Source organism: Hypanus sabinus, chromosome 21 (genome assembly GCF_030144855.1).
Source record: "Hypanus sabinus isolate sHypSab1 chromosome 21, sHypSab1.hap1, whole genome shotgun sequence".
Taxonomy (NCBI): domain Eukaryota; kingdom Metazoa; phylum Chordata; class Chondrichthyes; order Myliobatiformes; family Dasyatidae; genus Hypanus; species Hypanus sabinus.
In genome coordinates, this window is record NC_082726.1 from 43,097,690 (window position 1) to 43,117,731 (window position 20,042).

At 38.4% G+C, this 20,042-nt stretch overlaps 1 protein-coding gene across 4 annotated transcripts in view; it reads right to left on the minus strand.

Moving 5' to 3' along the window:
- LOC132378990 (serine-rich coiled-coil domain-containing protein 2-like) overlaps positions 1-20,042 on the minus strand; it is a 646,565-nt gene that overhangs the window by 143,779 nt on the left and 482,744 nt on the right. For all 4 annotated transcript variants that reach the window (XM_059946413.1, XM_059946415.1, XM_059946414.1 and 1 more), the window contains one exon: positions 6,357-6,443. In XM_059946413.1, the coding sequence (XP_059802396.1) occupies positions 6,357-6,443 (87 nt within the window). The remainder of the gene's footprint in view (positions 1-6,356; positions 6,444-20,042) is intronic.

A 20,042-nucleotide genomic window follows, 5' to 3' on the forward strand; every position in this document is an offset into this window, starting at 1 on the left:
GGGGAAATGTAATGGATTTTGAAGAAAGTACACACTGCAGACCGTGCCCTGGGGTTGGTGCAAGTAATAAATGTTTAAGGTAGTCAATAATATTTGATCTGTACTTTAACTTCATGTACCTTATGGGTTACTGACATGGAAATTTAACAAAATACTTACACAAGGAACGTTCTGATTGGTAGTTAAAAATAATATGGTCTCTGGTGAATTGGCGCCAATAGAATCATTTATCCATGGAAAGGTCTTAGCCTACAAAGGTGAGGAAAATGCTTGAAAATTTGGAAAACCTGTCTGAATTTACGCATCGGGCTATTCATAAGTAAACTTGCATGTCATGTCAGTAAACTTGCACACTCTTCATTCTATCCACTCCAGTGGTTTGTATTTTACTATGAAGGCACAAGAAACTGCAGGTCCTGGAATCTGCTGGAAGAACTCAGCAGGTTGAGCAGGATCTGTTGGAGGAAAGGAATTTTGGGATCTGATGCAGGGATACAACCTGAAACATTTTCAATTCCTTTTCCCTTATTCCAGCAAATTAGTTGTATTTCACTGATGAAGTAGCAGGTTCAGCAGATACACATTTCATTCAAAATAGCAACCACCCCTTTCCGAAACAATGTATAAAAATAAATTATAGTAAAAGTTTTAGAATTTTATTTTAAGAAAGAAATATTCATGTTTTGAGTCAACAGCATCATCCTAGGATCAGATTTTTAGATTTCTTTGAAATGGTTCTCTTTCAGTCATGTAATTCTAGTTCAAGTTTATTGTTGTCTGACTGTTCGTACATATAATCAAATGAATCAACAAATCTCTGGACCAAAGTGTAGCCACAAAACATAAATCACACACAGCATATACAACAAAACATTACCATAAGTAAGTGAATAAACTATAATTCAAAATACATGCAGTACAGGTAAAACAGCGCAGTAATTAATAAACAGCTCGCTGTCCTAGTGACAAGTCTTTGGTAATGGCAGTGTATTCATTAGTCTCACAGCCTGAGGAAAGAAGCTGTTACCCTGTCTAGCAGTCCAGGTCCTAACGCTCTTGTACCTCCTTCCTGACAGTAGTAGGTCAAAGAAATTGTTGGATGGGTGGCACAGATCCTAACCAATGCTTCTGGCCTTTTGTCTACAACGCTTGTGGTAAATGTCACAAATACGGGGGAGGGAAACTCCAGTGATCCCTCTGTAGTGTTTACTATCCTCTGTAGAGTCTTGCAGCTTCCATACCATACAATGGTGCAGCCAGACACAACATTCTTGATGGTGCTCCTGGAGAAAGTTGTTAGAATGGGGGCAAGAAGCCTTGCATGCCTCAATCTTATCAGAAAGTGTAGATGCTGCTGTGCCTTTTTGACTAATGAGGAGGTATTGTGGGCCCAGATTAGATCATCCATTGTATGCACAAGTGGAACTTGGTGCTTTTCACTCCATGGCAGAGCCATTGATGTAAAAATAGGGGTGGTTGATCTGCACCTTCCTGAAGTCCACAATAATCTTTTTTGTCTGTTCCACAATAAGGCTCAGGCTGTTGTTTTCATACCATTGAACAAGCCTTTCTACCTCCTCTCTGTATGTTGACTCATCTTTGTTGCTGAGGAGTGAACTTCACGATGCGGTTTGAGCTGGTTCTGGCAGTGCAGTCATGAGTCAGCAGTGGGCTGAGCACATAGCCCTGGGGGGCACCAGTGCTCAGTGTGATAGAGCTTGATAGGTTGCTGCCAGTTTGAACTGACTGGGGTCTTTGTGTCAAGTAGTCTAAGATCTAGTTACAGAGAGGGGTGTTGACTCCCAGCAAAGATAGTTTATCCACCAGTCTGAGGGATGATCATGTAAAATCAAGCTGAAGACAATGAACAACATCCAGGCATATGAGGCATTGTTTACTAGGTTGAACAGGATGGAGTGGGGAGCTGAGGGTATGGCATTATCAGTGGACCAGTTTGAACAGTTGGTGAAATGGAAAGGGTTCAAATGTAACTGGTACGTGGGATTTATAAGATCCATTACCAGATGCTCAAAGCACTTCATGATTGTTGAGCTCTTTGTCACTGGGTGGTAATCATTTAGGACAATTACTATCACTGTCTTGGGCAATGGAATGATGGTGGCTGTATTGAAGCCTGCAGGGACAGTGGACAGTTTCAAACAAACATTAAAGATGTCCATGAAGACCTCTGCTAGCTGGACCACAATCACAATAGGTTTGTGAATTTTCTACGTGTACTCTTGCTTTACATTCCTGACGACACAGGAGAGTGCAGCTCTTGCTAGCTTTAGTTGTCCTATTGCCTGATCTGAAGACAGTGTCTTGATCCCCATGCTGGGCATGAATTTGGCAGTCAGCCATATTTTCTGGTTTCCCTTTGGCAGTGTAGTGTTTAAACATGGTAAAGTCCTCAATGCATTTGCCTATGTAGCCAGTTACTGATCCCACATATTCAATGTTGATGCAATGACCCTTGGTAGCCATCTTCCTGAATATGCTCCAGTCCATGCTTCCAAAACAGTCCTGCAGGTCTCAGGTGGCACCTACTGGCTGGGTCCTGAACTCCCTGTAAACTGGTTTGGCTCCTGCAGTGCCTCCCTCAGCACTATTATGGGGGGTGGGGTAGGGGGGGAATGCAAACAGCAATAATCACAGTGGCAGTGAACTTTTAGGATAGTGCTCTGGCAATTTGTGAGGCAATTATGACCTCAGGATCTGACATGACTTTCTCCAGATAATACCTGTTATTTAATGAGACCAATATTTCTCCTTGTGAGAGAGCAAGATGAGATTCCAGAGTGATTTTAGTGTAGTAGCTAGTGCATCACTTTACAGAGAGCAATCTCCGATTGGGGTACAATTCCTGCCACTGCCAGTAAGGAGTTTGTGTGTTCTCCCTGTGATTGCATAAGTTTGCTCCAGGTGCTTCAGTTTTCTTCCATATTCCAAAGACTTATGGTTACTGTCAGTGAACTGAGGGCATACTATGTTTGTACTGAAACCGTGGACACACTCGCAGACTGCCCAGTTCACTCCTCAGTGATCTGACACAAACAATACATTTCACTGTACACCTTGATGTATGTGTGACAAATAAAGCTAGTCTTCGAAAATGCAAAGTCAAATGTTGAAACTGGAAGTTGTAGTCAGAGATATATTGCCGCTCCATAGGTTATGCTAGAAGAGTCCTCATCAATGGGTCAAGCTAGAATGGTGCTTTGTTTTTACCTTATTGATCCTCATGAAATATGCCACAAAAATCAAGAACTAAAATTTGCAGTGACAGAATAACTTACAACGGTGGTTGAACAGATTCCAATTAACTTTCCAATTACAATTGTTTAGAATTTAGTTAATTTTGGGCTTCTAAAATACATTGCAATTCCTTCTTGTCTGTCTTCATCTTATTTTGCGATGTTAACCTGATCATTTCCAAATCTTTATTTTGTCTTCTGTATGAATATACATAAGTATAATCTACTTGCTCCCTTTGTTTCGTATTTTCTAATTTATGGTCAGACTCCAAGAAACTTCTACATCCCATCTGTGAATTATAGTTTTTCTTGCTTGCTCTCAGACATCTCAGATCTCCTTGAATGGCCACAGAAGATTTGAACAGATTTCTATTCTAAAGCCCACAAAGACTTTGTAGATAAATTTCATCAAGTTAACAGTTGACCACCATTTCTTATCTTTTGATCACATAATCTAGGCTAACACGAGGAAATCTGCAGATGCTGGAAATTCAGTCCTGACGAAGGGTCTCGGCCCAAAACGTCGACAGCGCTTCTCCCTATAGATGCTGCCTGGCCTGCTGTGTTCTACCAGCATTTTGTGTGTGTTGTTGTTAATCCAGGCTAATATTTCCAAAAAAATACATTTAACTGTTTTCTAACACAGAAGAGCAGAATTTCTCTCTTTTTGAATCACACCCTCCACCTTGCAATTTACTGCCGGCATATTATTAAACTACTATCTGCATATAATAACAAATAACTAATGAAGGGCATGGACAAATGAACGGTGTTCAGAGGATAACTAGAAATATTCCAAAGATATACTGGATAGGTTAATTGGTCATTATAAATTGTCCTGTGATTAGGTTAAGGTTAATCAAGGTTGTGAGATCGCTAGTGCAGCGTGGCTTGAAGGGCCGGCAGGGTCTACTTCTCGCTGTATCATTAAATAAACAAACACTTCCACATAATACGTGTGCCTAAGACAGTGCACAAGCATTTTGCAACAAGATACATTTTTGGCAGTGACACTGCACTTAATACAAATGATCACTGAGAAATAACTCACTTTTTAACTGTGCCATGGACTCAATCAACCAGTCACTAAAATCACTTAAAAAGATTGTGTACTACTCATGCATATCTTCCATTTTCCCTCTCAGCAACATTACTTTCCTTTATTTATGATAAATTTTGGTGAAATTTTTAAAAGTTATTAATGAATCAGACCATAAGACATAGGAACAGAATTAGGCCACTTGGCCCATTGAGTCTACTCAGCCCATCCTGGCTGATTTATTATCTCTCTCAACCTCATTCTCCTGCCTTCTCCCCATAACATTTGACATCCTGACTAAGTAAGAACCTATCAATCTTTCCTTTGTCTATCCTGTCTGATATTTCCTCAATGAATTCCAACAGATTTGTCAGGCAACATTTCCCCTTAAGGAAACAATGCTGACTTTGGCCTATTTTATTATGCATTTCATGGTACCAAGAAACCTCATTCTTAGTAATGGACTCCAATATTTTTCCAATCACTGAGATCAGACTAACTGGCGTATAATTTCCTTTCTTCTGTCTCCCTTCTATCTTGAAGATTGGAGTAACATTTGCAATTCTCCTGTCCACTCTGGCGTCATTTTTTTCCAGTGGTACAATTGCCACCCTCGTCTCTCTTTTAGTCTTTATATATCTGTAATAAAATTTTGTACCCTAATTTATTCATTGGCTAGCTTACCTTCATAGTTCATCGTTTCCCCCTTACAAGTTTTTAGTTGCCTTCTGTTAGTTTTTAGAAACTCCCCAATCCTCTAACTTCCCTCTAATTTTTGCTGTATTAAGTGCCCTCGCATCACCATTTATGCTGTCATTAACTTCCCTCGTTACTATCGGTTGCCTCATCCTGCCTTTAGAATAGTTCATCATTAAGATGTTTCTATGCTGCACCTTCCAAATTGCTTCCAGAAACTCCAGCCATTGCTGTTCTGCCATCGTCCCTGACAGTCTTCCCGTCCAATCAATTTTGGCTGCTCTTCTCTCAGACTTCAGTAATTCCTTTTTCTCCACTGTAATACTGATACAACAGACCATCATCTCCCTCTCAAACTGCAGAGTGAATTTGGCCGTATTATCATCACTGCCTCTTAAGGGTTCCTTTACTTTAAGCTCCCCAATCAAATCTAGCTCAGTACACAACACCAGAATTGCCTTCCACCTAGTAAGCTCAACCTCACACAAAATACTTTAGGAACTCAGCAGGCCAGGCAGTATCTATGGAAAAAAGTACAGTCAACATTCGGCCCAAAACCGAAGGGACTGCTGAGTTCCTCCAGCATTTTGTGTGTGTTGCTCAGATTTCCAGCATCTGCAGATTTTCTGTTGTTTGAGGCTCAACCACAAGCAGCTCTAAAAAAAAGCCATGTTATGGGCATTCTACAAAACCCCTCTCTTGGGGTCCAGTACCAACTTGATTTTCCGAGTCTAGCTGCATATTGAAGTACCCCATGACTATCGTAACATTACTCTTATTACATACCTTTTCTATTTCCTGCTGTAATTTATATCCAGCATCCTGGCTACTATTTGCAGGCCTGTACGTAACTGACATCAAGGTATTTTTACCCTTGCAATTTCTTAATTCTACTAACAAAGACTCTACGTCGTTCGATACTACGCTACCTTTTTCTAAGAACTTGATTTATTTTTTTACCAATAGAGCCACTACACCCCCTCTGCCTACCTGCCTATTCTTGTGTTACAATACAATGTGTATCCTTGGTTGTTAAGCTCCTAATTATGATCTTCTTTCAGCCCTGACTCAATGATGCCCACAATGTCATACCTGCCAATCTCTAAATGCATGACAAGATCATCTATCTTATTCCTTATACTGGATGCATTAAAATATAACAACTTCAGTCCTCTATTAATCACCCTTTTTGATTTTGCCCCTATGCTACATTTTAACTCCTCCCACTGAGGACAATTTTGCCTTATCACCTACCTGTCCTTCCTCACTGTTTCTCTACAGACCGCATCGACTTGTACACCAATCGTCCTGTCCTTTTGCATCCAGAGTAAATTTGGCAATAATTTCTAACAGAAGATCAAACTCACCAACTGTTGTTGTAACTGTTCTATTACTTGATCTTTTCTTTTCATTTCCTCTTGCAACACCTGGATCTCTCCAAGCAACTCGTTAGTCTGGTAATGAAGAAAAGCAACAAGTTATATATAATATTAATACTATAGATGCACCAAACCTATTGACAATAATTTATCAGAATGGCAAATATTTATAAGCGCTATGAATCAGATATCATAGAGACACAAAGGTGTGTATGTTTCAGTGGCTAGCACTCTCATGTCAGAACCAGACATAGGTTTAAATCTATCTTCTAAGAACAGAAAAGTTCTATCTAAATTGGTTTATTATTTTTACATTAGGAGACAGTGATAAGCTTGCCTTGCATGCAGTCCATGCAGATAATTTTATCACATCAGTACAATGATGTCATACAAGGGAAAAACAGTAATAATATGCAGAACATAGTGTTACAGTTACAGAGAAACTGCATAACAAGGTGCAAGACCATAACGAGGTAGACTGTGAGGTCATGAAGCCATCTTATTGTACATATATCTTATTCTACTAGGGGACCATTTTCACATCTATTCTGATCAAGTACCATGAATGGTTAATCACAGCAAGGAAAATTTCAGTGGGTCCAAGTCCTATCACCTGAACAGATCTACAGTGGATGCAAACTCACTGCCCTACTCACCTACGGAGAAATTAGACAACAGCCACATCTACATCAGACTGCTGTTTATTGATTACAGTGCAGAATTCAACAAAATCACCCCCCAGCATTAATCAACAATCTTTAAAACCTAGGTTTCTATACCTCCCATTGCAATTAGATCCTTGACTTATTCATTAGGAGATCACAGTCAGTTAAGATCAGTATTAACATCTTCTCCTCACTGACAATCAATACAGGTATGCGTGCTTATTCTGCTGCTCTGGTCTCTGTGTATTCATGACTATGTGGCTAGGCACAGTTCAAAAAGCCATCTATAAACATCTTACTTGCCTAAAAATATGAGGTTATCGCATGGATATTAGCTTCTGTTTTTTGTAAAATTACAATAGTGTCAAAATTTCACTGGCTATGAAGCACTTCAGGACATCAAGGCTCCAAGGTGTTCTGCAGATTTGTTTGGGTGCTCAAAGCCCTAAGAGTGCCTGATTAACATAAGAAATAAAAGTGAAGGTAGGAAATTCAAATCTGTCACCCGTGCTCAGTCATTCAAGAAGATTGTGGCTGATCTTTCACTGCAATGCCGTTTTCCTGCACCATTTCCATATCTCATTTATTTAATATCCAAAAATGTATCAGTCTCTTTGTGAATTCCAAACACAAAACCATGGCACTGCCCTTAATCGGTCCCAGTCTTTCCAAGTGATCATATATTCTCTTCCAACAGTTGTCAATCTACTGCTGCAAGGCTCACCAGTCTGTAATTTATTGGCCTATCCTTACTGCCCTTCTTGAATAGGGGAACAGCATTAGCTATTCTCCACCCTTCTGGTAGCTTACTCATAGGTAAAGATGATGCAAAAATCACACACAATATCCCCTTTGCTTTTCATACCCTGGGATCAGTTTCATCATGTATGAAGGATATTTCCATCTTGATGAGTGTCATATCTCTAACACTTCCATTCTTCTGATCTACCAATTCCAAACTATCAGTATATATCTCCCATAGCTCTCCAACTTCCTCCCAGGTGAATACACACAAGTATTATTCAATCAGGACACCACACACATCTCCTGGCTCCACAGAAAGACTTCCCTTTTGGTGCCAATTCTTTCCCTAAAAGATTTGTCTAGATTTAAATAGAATTAGAACTGTGGCTGAACAAAATGGCAAAACTGTAGTTATAAAACGAAATGGGCAAAAATAACAGGAAAAATCCAAGACAGGAATTTAAGCTGATGGAAAGAATAATCACCCATCAGAAGCAAAATCAGAAAGTGTTAACACAGCATATGTGACAAGGGAAATCAAGTTGGGATTAGCTCTGATGTAAGGGCATCAACCTGAAAAGTTCGCTTGGCTTCCCTCTTCACAGATGCTACATGAACACCTGAGTATATTCCAGAGATTCTCTACTTTTATTTCAGATTTCTGGCATCCTCATTTTTTTAATCTATTACCAATTCAAACATGAATCCAAATGTACAGCTGTTGGTGAGAAATAATGTCATACAAACAGCTTTGGACTGGTTAATAATTTTAATATCAGAGATGAAAAAGGATAAATTAACAATGGAAATTTTAATGAAGCATTTGACAGCAGAAATACTAAACAACAAACTCAGATTAATATTTAAACATGTAACATTTTTAAGTGGCATTCTTCAGCTGTAATCCTAGCCCTATTTCTTCATTCACTAGGTTTATTACAAAGCATTCTAATGAATAATAATTTGCAGAATACAATTTTCTAAGAATTATTTTATAATACCATATAAAGAAACTACTTAACCTTGCAATATGTTCATGCATTTAATTTAGGATCTACCTCCAAACTGATATCCATATCCATTCTCCCTATGGCTTGTAACTTCATTAATCATAGATAATTGGCAATCAAAATAATTTATGAATTAAGGCAAACAATGGTAAAATATGCAGGAAATTGACAATCAAAACAATTATACCAAAGTTTTAAACTGTTCTATATTAATAGATTCATATATTTTTGAGATAAGATAATCAGTAGTTAAAGAGATTTTATTATCAGAACATTGATATATTTTAGTAACAATGTATGTTGTTCAATGTAAATTTTCAACAAATATCACATGTGAGCAAAATACATTGATAGTTTTTCTCTTATTCTGACTCAGATAATTTTTGCAAGAACTTGTTCACACAATATATATACCAATGGAGCACGATGCAACCTACAGTTCAATTTATCCTATCACTATGCTAAGGAATAAGACAGCAGTATACACAGATCACTTTGATTTATGATTTAAAGGTAAAATCCAGTGTTTTCGGGTGTGAAATAACTTCTGCAATATTAGTTCTATAGAGAATTATAGAGCCATACACATGGAAACAAGCCTTTGGCTCATCACGTCCATGCTAACCATCAAATAACTGTATTAATCCCACTTAACAGCACTTGGTTTGTAGCCTTCTATGGCATGAAATTCAAATATTTGTCCAGATATTTCTTAAAATAATATAAACCTCTAACATCCTTAAGGCATTCCTGATTCCAACTACCCCTGGTGAAAAAATCTCCTCCCTCTAAACTTCGTAGCCCTCACCTAAACCCAGGACCTCGAGTCTTAAATATGGAGAATAAATTCCTATTAACTATCTTACCTCTGTCCCTCACTTGTGCATATCACCATCAGGTCTCCACATAGAGTCCTCTGCTCCTAGCAAAACAAACCCAACAACCCAGTGGACTTCAGAACAAAAAGCAGTTCATCCCAAGCACATCCTGTTTAATCTACCCTGCACTCTCTCCAGTGGTGTGGACTAATCAAAGTTTTGCTCTTGTCACAACTAAATTAACCAAAAGGTAACAGCCATTTCCTTTAATTCACAGAAACAAAGAGAAATGCAGTGATCCACACATCACTTAATGTTTGCAAAATATCGAACTGTTTCAAGTGTTACCTACTGAAGTAATTGTATCTTATTCTTTATGTGAAAGAGATGTGAATATACCTATTATAAATGACACAAATGTCACACTTCCTTTTGCTGTACAAGAAAGAAATTTACCAGTGGTATTTGACTAGGGGTTCATCATCCTGCTGAATAAAGTCAGTAGTAATTTATTTAATGCTGTTACGGATTTTGCTTGAAATTAATTCTTTTAAAGATTTATTAAATTTTTAACTTTTCGGTGCTAGTGAATAGAATGTTCCTAACTTTAAATATTCTTGATATAATTATGCAAAATGAAGCAACTGACTTTCATTTTGTATAACGATACAACTTTATGTGGACCTCAAAAAATAAGTACGTTTCCAACACCATCCTCATACCATCAGGTTACCAATTAAGCTCCAGAATGTACTGATTGGTTTAAAAGGTTTATAATGTGAAGTGTCACCCAGTGGGAAATGTTTTGAGTCTGTGTCACGTGGGACAGCACTTTGAGGATCCAATGAACGAAACAGGAGACAAAGGTTTGAAAATTGGTGAGTTAGGTATTTATTTGAGAAATCAGGCTGAACAATGTTCGTCTAAGCTACCCAAAACCATTACACCGTATATTCAATTACCCTTTAGATGAATGGATACTCTGCTAACCCTCCCTAATTTATAAAACCCAAGAAGCATGTTAGGAACCAATACTTAACTAAACAAACTGTCAGTGGGGAGAGGAGAAGCCTTTTATGTCTGATGTCTACAATGCTCTTTCTCAGTGGTTCTTCAGGACTGGTCACAACTTCAGCCTGAATTTGTGCCCCGTGTGTGGAAGCAAAGACAGTGAGCGAATCATCTGCACGCGATATCCTTTATACCCTTAGGGTGCCCAGATCCAGAAATGGGCTCCAAAAAAGCATCGCAAACTTCAAAAGAAACAATCAATAGAATGGAAATGGCTTTCGAAAAGAATAAGCCATGCCCTCCAGAGGACAGACTGCTGAAAAATGTGGCTCAAAATTGCATTTTAAAAGTGCCTCCCATCAACTCCAATGGATCAAACACACAATGAAAGAACATTTCAGAGAAATTCTGCGGATGCTAAAAATCTGAACAACACAGGACATCTATCGATAGAATGTAATATGATCTAGAGAGGGAAAATAATTAATTAAGAATATAATTAAGCATTATGCAAACATTATCAGATCAATCTGACATACCAGCTATATCTATAGATGGACTACAGTGAAGCTCAAGTGTTTGACTTCTGCTTTTTTTCATGTGGCAATACGTGCTTGAAATATACACAGATATAATTTGATTAATCTTAAGTAAATCATTCTTGGAAATTCAAGGCAAATAAAGAAAATGTTCGAATCATTCAGAAAGTGAAATAGTTAACATTTCAATTGAAATCTCTTCATTGTACTTCTTGAATGATTCCAGCAGTTTCTGTATTTGTCTGATAATCAGCTTGTGATTTCCTGCAATGTCCAACAGTGCCATTGATCCATATTGTTACCTGCAAAGTGGGAAATAAATTGAAAATAGATATCATTTAAACTGGGATTCTGTGCAGGGGATCTACTCTGGGACCATTACTCTTTGTAATTTTATTAAATAACTTGGATGAGGAAGTAGAAGAATGGGCTAGTAAATTTGTAGATTACACAAAGGTTGGTAGTATTATGGATTATGTAGAAGGTGTTGCAGGATATAGACAGGATGCAGAGTGGGGTAGAGAAGTGACAGGTGGAATTTGAATGACAAAGTGTAAAGTGATAGCCTTCAGAAGATCAAACTTAAAGGCAGGGTACAAGACTAATGGCAGGATTAATATCAGTGTGGAGGAAAAGAGGGATGTTAGAGTCCAAGTCCACAGATCCCTCAAAATTGCCAAGCAAATTGATAGGGTTGTTAAGAGAGCTATGGTGTGTTAGCCTTCATTATTCAGGGAATAGAGTTCAAGACTTGTAAAGGAATGCTGCTGCTCTATAAACTCTGGTAAGACCACACTTGAGTACTATATTCATTTCTGCTTGCCTTATAATAGGCAGGACATTAAAGTTTTAGAGAATATGCTACTTAGATTAGAGAATAAGCCTTATGAGGAAAGGCTGAACAAGCTAAGACTTACCTCTTTGCAGCAAAGGATGACAGGTAACTTGATTAGAGGCGTATGAGACTATAAGAAGCACAGGTAGAGTGGGCAGCCATCACCCTTTTCCCAGGGCACCAATTGTCAATACTCGGGCATCCGATTAAAGTGAGTGAAGGGAAGTTTAGGGATATCTCAGAGGTAGGGCTTTTACACAGAGAATGGTAGGTACCTGGGATGCACTACCTGGGGTGGTAGTAGAGACTGATACAATAGGGAAATTTAAGAGTCTTAAATTGGCACACGAATATAAGGAAAATGATGGGTTATGGTTGTGTAGGAAGGAAGGGTTAGATTGGATAAGAAGTAGGTTTATATAGGTCAGCACACCATCATGTGCCGAAGAGCCTGTACTGCGTAGAACCATTTGTGTTCTATGCTCAAACAGATTTTTAAATCAAATTTTACATGAATTTTAAAATACTGAAAAAAATTAAGCTTTTAAAAATAACTGTCCTTCATAACACAACCTAACAAGCAATGAGAGAAATAACTGTTTGCATTTCCCTGGTGAGAACCTTATGGCTCTCAATCATTGCCATAATTAGGGAATTATCTTTGCTAATGAAACATAAACATATCCCTAGTTAATTATTTGAATTTTTTATAATTGTAGATGTGAGAGCAATGACTGACTTTATTTAAATGATTTATTTATTAAACTCCTTAAATCCTATGAAATGAAGCAACTGACAGGGTAGCATGGAGAAATCAATAGATGTCAATAGATATGTCACAAATGATATGATGAATCTTTTGCATCAGATACAACTCATATTACTAAATTTAAATTAATGCTGACTTTAATATCATTAATATAGTGCAGCTAATGTCACTAAAACAATTGGAGAATATGAATATTATGATCAGTTTCTTTCTCTTGTATGAATCACAGCTGGCTCAGAAATATTAGCATAATTGCATTGCAACAGATTGTTGAAGGGTTGTAAAGTTGAAAACTCAAATGTCGAGAAAGAATTCTTGTTTTATTCTGTTTTCATGGAAATTTTCTTGGCCTCTCTTCCTCTTTGTTAATGGATAACTTTTCTATCACTCAAATTATGATTCAGGAACTTTAAATTTGAATTACGCATATCTGCGCCAAAATACTTCAAGCAGATAATCATAATTCAGTTTGCAGCATATTATCACATTATTTACAGCATAAATGTGTTATATATTAGATCATGAGGTATCACACAATTCTGCATTGTTTTCGCAATGGTGCAGACAGGCCTGAAGCTATAGGGGAGGCTATCATACATTGCAGCAACATCAAACCCTGCATTAATCCTTGATTAAAAGGTACGTAACTGAGCATATGGTAATTAGGAAAAAAGGTTCCAACTACTCTGAACAGTAACCTGGAAAGAGTTACTAAATGACAACAGGAAACAAGTGCCCCCCTCTACATGTTTCTTTCTGTCAATTTGAACTTGTGCCAAATTCTGCTGCTCCTATTCTACCTCATACCATCCTTTTCTACATTAACTCCTAGCTCTCTCACCATAATGGCACTCAATTCACATTTTTGATTTTAACATTTTAGTGATAATGGCCCAGTCCAGAGCAATGCCCTCCTTAAGCATCTTGGCCTCTTCAATTCTTTTCTACTTCAAGGCTCTTGATAAAATTTGTTTCTTTCATCAAACTTCTAGTCATTTACCATCTCCAATGGTGTTTAGAATTAATTTTTGTATTAAAATTTATGTCAAATAAATGCCAGCTTTGCTAAAATAAGTATGAGTCATAGTATACGAAGAGTGACCCATCATGTTAGGAAGTTCAACCATTCACATAGTAAATACCAATTCCTTCTTAACTACTCTGCCATCTATATCATCAGAAAACTTATTGAACCTGATTTTACTTGTGTAACATTTAAGTTTCTACCATATTATATTGGGGTTTTCTAACTGTACTGGGCAAGGAAAGGGTTAATTGTGATTCCTCCTTGGTACATGCCTAAATGAAATGGAAGTCTGTAAGGCAAAATGGTGTTAGGTTGGAGTGGGATGCTTCTGACAAAGTACTGGAGAATCAGTTCACAGCAATGTTTTGTGAAAGTCAAGAAGTACAAGTCTACAGCCAGAATACTGGAAAAAGCTGGAAAACCTGTTTGTCTGGGCTGGAGGTCATAAGAGATAATGGGGTGCAACTAGTACCATTTAAGGGATGGAAAAGTATTAGTGTAAGGGGTTTTGAAGGGCATGAAAAGGGGCTATTTTCTTTGTGCAGCTGGGAGAGTTGTGGTTTTAAGTTAAGTGATGATTGGTGCTAGTGCTAAGAAGATTGGGACATGTATGGAGGGAGAGAGAGAGAGAAACAGGCTGCATGTAAGATTGTCAGATCTGAAGCTCTCCTCTGATATTAGATTGGGTTGCTTGGTTAATGATCAGATTTATATTGATTTCCAGTCTGCTACTATTTAGATTTTTGTTTTTCTTTCTGTATTGCATTTGTGCTCATTTTAATAAAATGTTTCCTTGTGGCCTTAAATACACGTGCAGTGTCTCCTTTGTTTATGAATGTGTATGACAATACTCTGAGCTGAATGAGGAAAGAACAAGCAGAGAATTTTATAATAATTTTTGTTACATAGTGCTACTATGTGTTTCCTTAAGGATTTGAGCACTTAGCTGATAATTTCATTCTTTCCTTTTCCCCCTTTTTTGAATCACAACATTACAATGAGGGCACTGTGTGCAGAGAAGCTTGAGGGTTCGCTGCCCCCTCACATGCAAGTAAGGAGTGGGCAATGCATTAGACAGAGGCAGTCAGTGTTGTCTGCAAGGGTTGTTAGATGTAGGGGAGTCACAGAGTTGTGATGGGATGGGGTTTATTTACACCATTGCTTCTTTGTGCTACACCCTTGTGCACATATAACAAATGTATGCATTGGCAAGTGTGTTTGCATGTTCATGTAGTATGTATTTTGCAGTACTATAAATGCAGTAATGAAGGAGTGACGTCAGCTCCAGCCTGGCATTTATTTCATAAACTGCATATCCAATTTACCACAGAGTGCACAACTGCGTAGTTCCTGGTGAAGTAGCATCACCAAGTGATGAAAATTTAGAACAGGCACAGCATATTGAAAGCATAATTGTTTGAAGTCAGATGGCTTGGGAATAACAAAGTAGGTTATTCACTGTACACTCTCCTTTTGGTCCCTCAGATAAAATACTTTTATAAACATTGACATATTTTTCATCTGGATCCTACCAATTCATGTGACATGAAAAGTCTTAATATGCAAAGCCTAATAAGCTAATTATAAAATATCTGACTTCCTTCTGATCCCACAGCTTTCCCCAAGATCTTTTTGAAAAAGGCATTAAAAATTTAGAACTGCACTTTCTATTTACGTTTATTTTCAGTCTGTGGTATCAATAGCATCTGAAATATTTATCAGAGTTGCACTGTAGTGATTCCTATGTGCATTCTGCCCACTACCTACATGGAATTAAAAGCAGCTTGTTATCTGCTTTGTGAACAGCCACTGATTGTGTCAGTACAGCACAACTCTTGGTGGAGGTATATATATATACACACACACACACACACACACACACACACACACATATACACACACAATATCTGCTTCTCACATATGCTCACACTACTGTACATTCACAGTAGCAGTTTGTTGAAAAAGAGAAATCATCATAATTCTAGAGATATGCTACTACTGCGCAGTGTTTAATAGCCTTTGTTCTCTGATGCCATGCTGGTGGCAAAGTTAGCAAGAACTTTGAATCTTCACACATGCAGGTCATATATTTTACAGCATTGCACAGAAACACGTGGATTTTAAACAAGTACAGAGAAAAGGAGGTGTGCAAACAAGTAATTTCAGACTATTGTAAACTAGGAAGTATTGTTTCTATGAAATTTAATGATACAAAATAGATCAACATAAGTTTTTCAAAATCACAGCGTGTCATTTATAACCCCAACAGTCAATTGCACTGCTTGGAAATGTCATGTATTAAACATAATCAGTAGCAGTCAATGGACAGCTTATAATGTTTAGGACTGTGGATATTCTGCAGCAGCAAAGCCAGTATAGATTCAGCACTGGTTTGAAAGCTGTTTTGAATTCTTCCATAAGAAATGAGCCTCAGGATATGTGTATGGTAATGATAGATATAAAACAAGCAACACCATTTCATTGAAAGCCCTCAGCGCATCACACATTGTTGCAGTGTATTCAACAGATGGGATTAATGCAATGGACATAGAAACAACTGGGATGTTCATCAGAACTAATGAGTGCAATAAGTCCTCCATGTGAGGATCTTGGCATGAAAGAGGAAGCTGCCATTAGTTTGCATACCCTGCTGGAGAATTTTGTATAACTGATGTTGGCGGTGATCTCTTCACTGACCTGAGGTGTCTGCTGCAGAGGTAGCATGATTCAGAGTTATCTTAGGTAGGAATCACTGTTGTCAAGAAGATTAGGATTTTTGAGTTGAATTTAAGGTCTTGACCTTCAGGTACTTTTCCACAGATGGCCAAAGGCTTTGCTGATATACTGAAGATATTGCTGAATTTCATTATTGATATCTGACATTTTTGAGAGTTAGCTCCCAAGATATGGGAAGTGTTCCAGAATCTCTTTCTGGTCCTTTACTGTCAGACAGTAATGTGCACATTGAAGGCAGGCTAGTAGAGGATTTTCGTTTCTTGAATACTCTCACATGTGTCACACAATGAGCCAACAACAACTTGGACCCCGGCCTCCAAAACCAAGGAAATGCAAACCTTGTCTGCATATTGCAGCTCGAAGAATGAAACTGCAATGGTTTTGGAGTGGAGGTGACATAGGTCAGTTTCCTGTTTATCCTGCAAATTAGTCTACAAGAAGCTATAAAGCAAACTCTTTTGTGAGAATCCCTGCAAATAGCCATGCAATAGGGGAGCAGGAGTTGGGATACATTGAAAAATTCAAGTGTATTCATAGAAACGCACAGAAATTCAGTAAAAATGGCAGCAGGGTTTCATCGTTCTTCAAAGTAGACTATTCTCAACCCTGAGGACTATTCTAACCCTGTTAGAAAAGGAAATAGAGAAGTAAAATGGAATTGCTCAAATTGGAGCTTGCAAACTAATTTTGAAATTTCCTTCTCTTACTTTGTCACATCTTCAATCTTACTGGGAACTTATATTACCAATAAGTTTGCATACAAAGTAGAAAGAAATGAGTTAAAGTCACAAAGTCAACTATTTAATCTAAACTGGCAGGTTGGCTCTTATCCTTGAGAAAATAACTTGAGAAATTAAGATATGAACCTTCTGCTAAACCTGCTAGTTATCAAATGTGTGATTTAAAATAAGTCAAAAGAATCATAATGAAATTTACAAACACGAGGAAATCTGCATATGCTGGAAATTCAAACAAAACACACAAAATGCTGGTGGAACACAGCAGGCCAGGCAGCATCTATAAGGAAAAGCACTGTCGACATCTCAGCCCGAAACGTTGACAGTGCTTTTCCTTACAGATGCTGCCTGGCCTGCTGTGTTCCACCAGCATTTTGTGTGTGTTATAATGAAATTTATGACATTTCAAAGTAACTGAGTTACAGCTAAGAAATGCAGTCTCTCATGGTAGAGAGAAAAAGGAGACATCTGAAGAAAAAATGCTGGTGATATTTATGGCACAGTTTCTTTGAAATGTGGTACCTAATTGTATCAGTAGCTCCTAAATTAGCAGTTTAAGGCCTCTGCAGGAAGTGCCTTCCAACTTCAGCTTCTGACAGGCATGGTCATGGAACTGGAGCTAGAGTTGGATGTACTCAGGATCATCCGAGAAGTTGAAAACTTCATAAATGAAAATTTACACAAGTGGTCACATCCAAAGTAAGGAAAATTAGTAGTTTTGCAGGGTTTCCCCTGTGGTCATTGCCCTCAACAAAAAGTATACCCTTTTGGATACCGCTTTCTCTGCTGCTATCGGAGCAAAACAGCAGCAGCCAGGCCAGTGACAATGTGGCTGGCTTTGAGGAGCAGGAGAGAAGGGTAAAGTCAGTGCGAGCAATAATGTTGGGAGACTTGATAGTTAGGGCAATGTACAGGAGATTCTGTGGCCATGACTGAGATGCCAGGAATGTGTGTTGCCTCTTAGGTGCTAGAGTCCAGAATGTTGACAGCGGATGTAGTATATTCTGAAGGAGGAAGGTGAGCAGCCAGAGGTTGTGGTGCACATTGGCACCAATGACTAGGTAGAAGGAAGAAAGAAAGCTTGTGCATTGAGTATAGGGTGCGAGGATGGAGAATGAAGTTCTCGAGATGGAGAAGGACCTCATAGTTAGGAATCTGTGGATTACTCTCAGTGCCATGCACTAGTTAAGGCAGGAATAGGATGATAGTACAGACGAACTGGTGCAGCTTTCAGAATATTCTTCAGGGGTGGGTGGGGGTTTCAGGTTCTTGGATAATTATTTTTTCTGGGGCAAGAAAAACGGATTGTATCTAAACTAGAGGGGAACCAATTTCACAGCCGACAGGTTTACTAATGCTACTCAGGGGGGTTTGGCAGGGGACAGGAACCAGAGCATCAAGTCAGAAAGTGGAGGGACAGAGAGAAAGATAGATGTCAGGACCGGTAAAATAAAAGTAATAGATGTGATGTGATGGATATTTTAAGTGTATATACTTTAATACTAGGAGTATTATGGGTAAAGGAGATGAAGTTAGAGCATGGAGACTATGTGGAATTATGATGCTGTGGCCATTACAGAGTCTTGGTCGACATATGGACAGAAATAGGTGCTTAATGACCCTGGGTTTCAATGCTTTAGAAAAGATTGAGAGGGAGGTAAGGTGGGGGAGTTGCACTACTAATTATGGGCAATATCACAGCTGCACTCAGAGGGGATATAATGGAGGGCTCATCCACTGAGTCTATATATGGGTAGAACTCAAAAATAGGAAATGTGCAATCACTCTGATGGGACTGCACTATGAACCCCTCAATAGCCACTGGGACATCGAGGAACTGATATACAGACAGATTAAGGAAAGGTGTAAAACAATAGGGTGTTGTCAAGGGGTCTTCAACTTCCCTAATATAAGCTTGGGCCTTTTGAGTGCAAGAGGTTCAAATTGGGCTGAATGTGTTAAGCACATCCAAGTTTGTTTCTTAGATCAATATGTAAATAGTACAAGAGAAAGAGCTGTATTGGATCTGGTGTCAGGTGACTTACCTGACAGTGGGTGAACAGTTAGGGAACAGTGACCACAACTCCTTAAATCTTAAGATAGTTATGGATAAGGATAAGTATGGACCATGCAAAAGAATATTAAATAAGAACAGGGCAAATTATGAGAGCATTAGGCAGGAACTACGAAGAGTTCATTGGGGACAGCAGTTTTTGGGCAAGTCCACATCTGATATGTGTTGGGTGTTTAAAGGCCAGCTGCACAGAGTACAGGACTGGTATGTTCCAATAAGAAGGAAGAATAAGGACAGCAAGTACAAGAGCCCTGGATGTCAAGAGAGGTATGAATTTAGTAAGAAATAAAAAGAAAAGTATGTAAAACTTAGGAATTTAGAATTAACCAGAGTTGTTGAGGATTACAAAGCCAGAAAAGAACCCAGGAGGGGAATTAGAAAAGCCAGGAGGGGCAGTGAAAAGTCCCAGGCAAGTAGAATTAAATAAAATCCCAAGGCATTCTATACATAACTATGGAGAGGGTAGGATCACTCAAGCAGAAAGGAGGGCAAGTTTGCTTGGATGCGGAGGATGTAAGTGAGGTCCTTAATGAAATACATCAGTATTTACCAAGGAAAAGGACAAGATAAATAAAGAGATCATGGCTGAGTGCATTGACATGCCAGGTCATTTTATGGTACAGAGGAGGTAGTGTCGGGTCTCTTAAAGAACATTAAGTCCCCAGAGCCTGATGTGATATACCACAGGTTAATGAAAGAAGCAAGAGAA